This window comes from Oreochromis aureus, linkage group 2 (assembly GCF_013358895.1).
Source record: "Oreochromis aureus strain Israel breed Guangdong linkage group 2, ZZ_aureus, whole genome shotgun sequence".
NCBI lineage: Eukaryota > Metazoa > Chordata > Actinopteri > Cichliformes > Cichlidae > Oreochromis > Oreochromis aureus.
Window position 1 is genome coordinate 4,771,246 of NC_052943.1, and position 7,623 is coordinate 4,778,868.

A 7,623-nucleotide genomic window follows, 5' to 3' on the forward strand; every position below is an offset into this window, starting at 1 on the left:
CACATCATTCCACAGCCAGACCCACTGGACCAGCACTCCGACACACTTCCGGTTCGACAGCCTGTAAACCTTTCCTACCCGCAGCTCTGCTGCCGGAGGCGGAGGTTTCGGGTGTGCGCCGTCATTGGCGGAGACGTGTCGTCACCGCGTCTCGGTCGGACTGTGAGTGGTGGTGGAGGCTGTCAGTCACTCCCAGGCTGCTGCTGAGCCTCCGGAGAGAGGGAGATGTCAGAGGCTGAGCTGCTCCCTCCCTTCAGTAGCATTAGTGGGGTTGAGCAGCCAGCATGGCCACAGCTGCCTCTAGCCCCTACACCCTGCTCAGTTCCAGTCCCATGATCCACCCGGAGAGCCAGGCCATGCAGCCTGCTAGCCCCTACAGAGGACATCAGAAACTGCTCCAGAGTGACTACCTGCAAAGCGTCCAGAACGGGCACTCCCTCGGGCACCAGTGGGCAAGCAACCTGTCGGAGGGGAGCCCCTGGTCGGCCTCCATGGAGCAGCAGGACGTGAAACCGGGCCGAGAGGACCTCCAGCTCGGCATCATCCATCACCGCTCTCCGCACGTAGCGCATCACTCTCCTCATCACAACAACCATGGCAACCACCCGGGAGCCTGGGGGACCCCGGTGTCCCACAACTCCTCGATCACCAGCGGGCAGCAGATCAACATCTACTCCCAGACGGGCTTCACTGTCAACGGCATGCTGGACCACGGGGGGCTCACACCTCCACCCAACCCGCAAGGCCAAGGCATGCACCCGGGCCTCAGGGACACACTTAGCCCCGAGCACAGCGACCTCGGTGGACACCACTGCCACGACCACTCCGACGAGGAGACGCCGACTTCGGACGAGCTGGAGCACTTTGCCAAGCAGTTCAAACAGAGGAGAATCAAACTGGGCTTTACGCAGGCGGACGTGGGTTTGGCTCTGGGCACCCTGTACGGTAACGTCTTTTCCCAAACTACTATCTGCAGGTTCGAGGCTTTGCAGCTGAGCTTTAAAAACATGTGCAAACTAAAGCCGCTGCTGAACAAGTGGCTGGAGGAGGCGGACTCGTCCACGGGCAGCTCGAGCAGTATAGACAAGATAGCAGCTCAGGGGAGAAAGAGGAAGAAGAGGACGTCCATCGAAGTGAGCGTGAAGGGAGTTCTCGAGACGCACTTTCTCAAGTGTCCCAAACCTTCCGCGCAGGAGATCTCGTCGCTGGCGGACTCGCTGCAGCTGGAAAAGGAGGTGGTGCGCGTGTGGTTCTGCAACCGGAGGCAGAAGGAGAAACGCATGACGCCACCCGGAGAGCAGCCGCCCCACGAGGGACCCTATTCTCACAGCGGGAGCGCGGGAGACGCCTCCTCGTGCCATGATCTCTGACCGAAGCACCTGGAGGAATCCCCCCCACCCCACCCCACCCCCTCCGACACACACCTCCACCCGGTACGGACTCTCGAGCGCTCGGACGCGTGGTGGCACCTTGTAGCCCTCCGCACCTGTCCCGGTACAGACTCGCCCGGATGCCTCCAGCACTGAAACAATAACAGAGATACCTGTTCAGCCTTCGTCATTGTTTTTCCTGCCACGAGGGCATTATCCTATAGCGGCATATCAAACATCACATTCCAGATCACCTTTCTTTTTCTTTTTTCTTTTCTGGGAGAGCCCGCCACTTTTTTTTTGTTTTCTCTCCATCACGGATATACATACAAAAAATGTGCCTAATAACCTGCCAGCGCCTTTGGTTTGTGTGTGTGTGTGTGTGTGTGTGTATGCGTGTGCGTGTGTGTGTGTCACCGTTTTTAACATCAGCTCGGTAATAACGATAAGATGGGACTGATGGTTTTGCTTTTATTGTTGTTTTCGTGGCTTTTCTCACACACGCCGTGCTCCCGTTGTACCCACGATCGGCGGCGTGGAACCAGTAATAATAACAACAACACCAACAATAATAACGATGATAATAATAATAATAATAATAATAATGTTACTGTTCTTAATTGATTTGTACCAGCACCAGAGGCCATTTTTTACACTCCACCTCACTCTTCCCCCTCGGGCTTTTCGAACGCTTTAGCTCTCCTCATATTTACAGTCATTTACTTTGTAACGTAGAAGATCTGTAATTTTTATTTTTTTTTAATTTTTTTGTGCATTTGCAGCCTTAGGCCCTCATTCCAGCTGTACACCCACTCCACATGACTCTTTGAGGACTGTTTTGCTTTCTTTTACTTTTGGCCTGTAGCTTACGAGGGTTGTACGAAGCCACGCGCAGTTGCAGCTCTATTTATTCATTTACTTCTTTTTTCATTTCGATCATCTTCGACCATTTAAACTGTGCGGACTCTGAAAAAGGACAAGAAAGAGCCGAGAGTCTAGAAAGCAACGCTATACACCTGCCTATAATTTTAATGTACGTTCACTATCGAAATTTTATAATCTTAAATACTCCTGTTATTTGGTTTATTTCTTAAGTATTTTTTCGAATATTGTACAGTTTTATATATTACCCTTTTGAAGTCATTAATTTAAATAAATGATCTTAGTTATTCACGCACTTGATTAGCAGTGTTTTAAAAGAAAGAAAAAAGCAAACAAACACGCAAAAAATTTAAAAAACAAAGAAAGAAAAAAATTATTTTCAATAAGACTGAATGAACTGTTTCGGCGGTTTTATTCCAAATTTCAATGACAGCTCAAGTAATTATTTATTTTCAGTATAAAGCTTGTATTATGTTTTTGAAATAAACTATGTATGTTGTAATAAACCATTTCTTGCTACAACTGCTCACTGTCTGAAGCAGAAGTCAGCTTCTGATTTTTGTTTTTTTAGAAAAGTAAAGACTATTCAGAAGTTGTTGTTTTTAAATCACAGCTTCCTCTTATTGTTATGGAAACAAAGCAATAATTTAAATGAATCACAGCACTTTGAAAAAAATCAATATTGCTTTTAAAAGCTTGTATATAATGTGGAGCATTCTGTGTGGGAAATGGTTCGAGCTGAGCTTGTGATTAATTCTGCAAAGTCACCAGTTCAGTCCCTTAATGCTGCGTTCAAACTCTTATATTCAGGTGAATTATGTTGTTAGGCGGCGTAACCTTCACTTGGCCTCAATGTCATGTCAAGAGGCATCTTTTGCCAAATAAATAACAAATAAATAAATAAATCCCTACAACTAACAGCTGTAAAATATCCAGTGGTTCACAGAGACCCTGGCTGCACTGCAAACGGAGACACTTTCTCCCGCAGTTCCACTGAAATGTTATTGTCCGGGCCCTCTGCCCTTCTCAATCAGACATGCGTGATTTATCGCCTGGGCCGCTGGGCCTGACAGCAAAACACAATGACACACATATACTCAGACACACACACACACACACAATCAGAAGCAGATGAATCTCATTTCAAAGGCTACGGCTGTGTATAATTGGCCGTGCCAGGGCAAAATAAAGCTGTACTCCCCCTTTAGAAAAAAGAAGAAAAAAACATCATAATGCCCCAAAATAATTTAGGGATGGTTTTGGAAATAAGTAGATACATTCAGTACTGCTTAAATGATTCAAAAATAGATCTGGAGAGGGAGAGTGAAAGAGGGAGAGGGAGGAGAGGAGAGGCGGAAGGGTGCTAGGCCTTGCCTTGAAATGGGGAGCCTGACTGGAATACTAATGTGTCTGAATTTATGCATCTCCTCAGTCTGCAGCCCTGAGAGGGGGGTGGGGGAGACACAGAGAGAGGAGAGAGGAGAGGGAGGAGAAGGGGAGAGAAAAAGGGTGTGAGGGTGGAGGTGAAGAGGAGGAGGAGGAGGGGGGGTAATGTAGAAGAAGAGAAAAGTAAAACCATGGCTGATTGATTCTATCCATCTATTTTAGTCTGAAATAATCCCCGGCTTCTGGGAGGAAGAAAATGACCCTGGAAGGAAGGAAGAACCCAGAAGCCGAGCAAATAAAGCAAAGCAAGCCAAGGTCCACGGCGGCGCTGCGGTATCCTTGAGCCTCTTCCACCTCTCCTTCCCCATGCAAACCCATCCAAATATGTTTTTAAAGAGTAACCAGCGCCTCGGTGTGAATAACTTACCAGTTTTAAAAATGATTGACTTGGGGAGATTGTGTAAAGGATATTGAGTAAAGAAGAAGAAGGGAAAAAAAGATAACAGGTGCAAGATGAAAGCATACTTCAGAGGTATTGAATGATGAACTTCAGGTAATTATTTTTCCAAAAAAAAAGAGAAAAAAAAGGCTTCAGGTTGGCTCGGCTCGGCGCTCTGGCAGATAATTGAGCTTCTGAATCAGATCCTGAGTGACTGAGTGACAATAGAGAGGCGGGAGTGGTGAAGTTGTGCAGTAGCAGTTTTGGAGGATGAGCAGAGTTGTTTACTTGCAGGTTATAATGGGAGCAGCTGACTCACACCTTTTCTTTTCTTTTTTTCATAATTACATCTCTTCTCTAACCTTTTGTTCTCTCTTAATCTATTCTCTCTTTCAAAGAGTCTGTCTGAAAGTTAAAGGGAGGGGGTGTTTAAAAAACCCCACACAGACCAAACCATTAAATAAACTGTTTTCCTGTGCTTTTAATACTGTTATTTTGCCCATAATCATAATAATATTAATACAATCTGTCAAGGTCAGTGAAGCGATTGAAACACTTTGTGATTAAAGTAACTTTAGGTGGTGCAAAGATTCTGGGGAAGGCAGGAAAGAGCAGAAGGGGCTGATATACTGTTTGCAGTAAAACGTTGGAGGTTAAAGCAAGGACACTCAACATCACATTTCTCTTTAATTAGACAGGGCTGCAGTCTATCTGCCATAGCAAGAGCACAGAGAAGAGCCAAACAGCAGCACCACATGAGAGGATGGGAGTAATGAATGTCGGCTGCTCGTCTGCCACGTGGTTCTTTCACTTTTGGACACCAGTCCCGTCTCTTCTTTTAACTTAAAGTGTATAAAATGATCCGCTCTCCTGATGTTTGCTGTGTCTGCTGTGTTACCTGTCGTACTGCGTCATATCTGCTTAGAACTGGACACCTGCTGTATTCGACCACATGTGACCAGTTCAGCCCCTCATTTTTATTTCTCTTTTTTTTCACTTTTGCTTGATCCAAACTGCCTAAAACGTGGCAGGATTTGTATGAAAAACATATATTCGTACCAAAAATTTAAAATAAAGTTCCATAAACATGACCACAATTACGAGGACTAAAGAAATTTGAAAAAAATGACAATGTTTGATACAGGAATAAAAAGAAGTAAAGCAAATAGTTCCTATATTATTATTATAGTGACTGTTTATGGAAAACAATCCAAAGATTTCCAAGGACACAAGCAAACTCTTCAATAAAACACACATTACGTTAATAAGAATCTGTTAGGACCAAGTGGTTCAGTCTGAGAAGCCTCAGGTGAAGGTAGAGGAAGAAAAGAGGGAAAGATTTGATTCATTCCTCGTAAACAAGCTCTGGATTCAGAGCATAAAGAAAAAAAGTTAACTTCCTCTGATGGGAATGGATTTAGTTGTTTTGGAGTCTCGTCTTTACGTTCCTATTTGTTAGCAGCACGTTTCACACTTGTTGCAGGGCGATTATAATGCACACCACAGCATTTTTCAGCCTCTGCTTGTAGGATTATAACCTTCCGGTCCTGCAGGGGCACAACGTCTCAGTGAGAGAGCAAACTTTACAGCTGCTTTATCGCTGCAGGTGCTGATGCACTGCTGGACTGTCAGCTCTGAATCACTTCCAACTGGACGGTGGAGAGACAGAAGAAAGACAAGCAGGGTGAGGATGAGGAGGAAGAAAGGGGGAGCATCTGCAAACAGGGATGCAAACAGGTGTAACCTGAAATCAGTTTCACCTCCTCAGCTCTGGTATTCTGACACCAGGGTGAGTTAACTGTTAGTTTGGGTGGGTTTGACTCTTCCAGACAGTCTGAAAGGATTGCTCCATCACTCCTGGCAAAAGCATAAATTTTGTTTTTGTACGCCGGAGTTTTCCAGCTTTCTCACATGAGTGGAGCCACTGAAGAAGCCCTTTAAAATCCCAGAATCACTAGTGCCCCCCTCACACCGGGTCAGTAATTAATAATAAAAATCGTGTCAGTGGAACAGCTGCCTCTGACATCCGGTTGCTCCTCTCTGTCTAGGCTGTGTCATTCATGCCTTTGCAGTCAATTAAAGCTATATTACCGCTGTGCAGTGTGATCCATCAATTAAGCAACATGTGAACACAAAGTGATACAGTACAGCTTGACATTTTCCAGGCTGCACTTTTTCTGTTGATGTGACGTTAGGGTGGTCACACGTGTCCCACGATTGAGCTGTACAAAGTGCCAGGTTTATAGGGGAACCCACGAACGTGGAAACACACACACACGCGCGCGCGAGAGAAGAAAGGCCTGTTTGTGGCGCAGAGTGAGTAAATCACTGTGTCTGATATCTTCATTTGAGACAGGGGGCTGATCACCGCTCGTCCTGCTTGTTCCACATTAACTCATTATCACACGCGCTCACTCCATTAATTCTCCCGCTTTTATTAGCTGCAGGAGCGCGCGCGCGCGAACACGCGCACAGTGGGCCGATGACAGCCACTGCCTCTACCTCATCTGACAGCTAATGGCTTCATTAGGAGCAGCGTGTTAATTGGCTGACTTTGGGGAGACGCTCGTTAATGAGGATAAATAGATTCACACCTGAGCAGGGCGCTACCCAGCCACAGCAGCACTGTGGGAGCCGTGGAAGAGACGCGAGTGTGGGCTGCAGATACGACTGCATCGGTTTGAGTGAGCGGAGAAGAGACCTGTCCCGCTCTCCTGCTTCCTCCCAGCCTAAGCGCAGTGGTGTTTTCATTGCCAGGCAGACTTATTAGCCGAGTGGTTGATTAGCACCAGGAGGCCAAAACAAAGAGCAGTATGTCAAAGCAATTAGCCCCACTGTTTACCTCTCAGCTCCCACGATGACTGCAAAATGCATCTAATCCAGGACAGAGAGAGAAGGAGGGAGTCAGCTCAGACAGTTGCAGGAAAAGGACAACAGCTGGTCCCTGGGCCAAAGTGTGTGTGTGTGTGTGTGTGTGTGTGTGTGTGTGTGTGTGTGTGTGTGTGTGTGTGTGTGTGTGCGTGCGCGCGTGCATTGTGATGGGAGCAGTCCTCTTGCCTCAATCCATCTGCTTTCCTGCCTAGACCCTCCATCCTCTGCTGTCTGCTCGTGACAGCTCCGACACGCAGACACTCACGCAGACGCGCGCTTCTCCTTTAACACGCCACTGCTTAGAGGAGCTCATATCCTCAGGGGAGCGGGGTGGGGAGGTGGTGCTGGTGGGGTGGGCAGACAAAATGGAAGCAGGCGAGACTGATGATTTACAGCAGGGTAGGAGGACAGGGATTCAACCCGGGACGCTGCGTGTTCAACGCTCGTGGAAGTTGGCATGTACTGGGAGGTAATACCACCTAGTGGTGGCTAGAACCCGCTGCAGGTCATTGATGTTTGTTGGGGGAGGCAGGGGAACAAAGAGAAGGTTAAGCGGATCGAGATGCGGCAGATATTTTTGAAAGAACCGGTTCACTCAAGTTACCAAAAAAAAGAAAAAGAAACCAAAAACTAATCTAACACAACTGTTAAAGCTATTTTAGTCGGAACATCGTT

At 46.9% G+C, this 7,623-nt stretch overlaps 1 protein-coding gene across 1 annotated transcript; it reads left to right on the forward strand.

Moving 5' to 3' along the window:
* Nucleotides 1-279: 279 nt before the first annotated feature.
* LOC116329399 (POU domain, class 3, transcription factor 4) lies at nt 280-2,679 on the forward strand. The gene has a single exon (XM_031751405.2). The coding sequence runs from the start codon at nt 285-287 to the stop codon at nt 1,368-1,370; it is 1,086 nt and encodes a 361-aa protein (XP_031607265.1). The 5' UTR covers nt 280-284; the 3' UTR covers nt 1,371-2,679.
* Nucleotides 2,680-7,623: the final 4,944 nt, after the last annotated feature.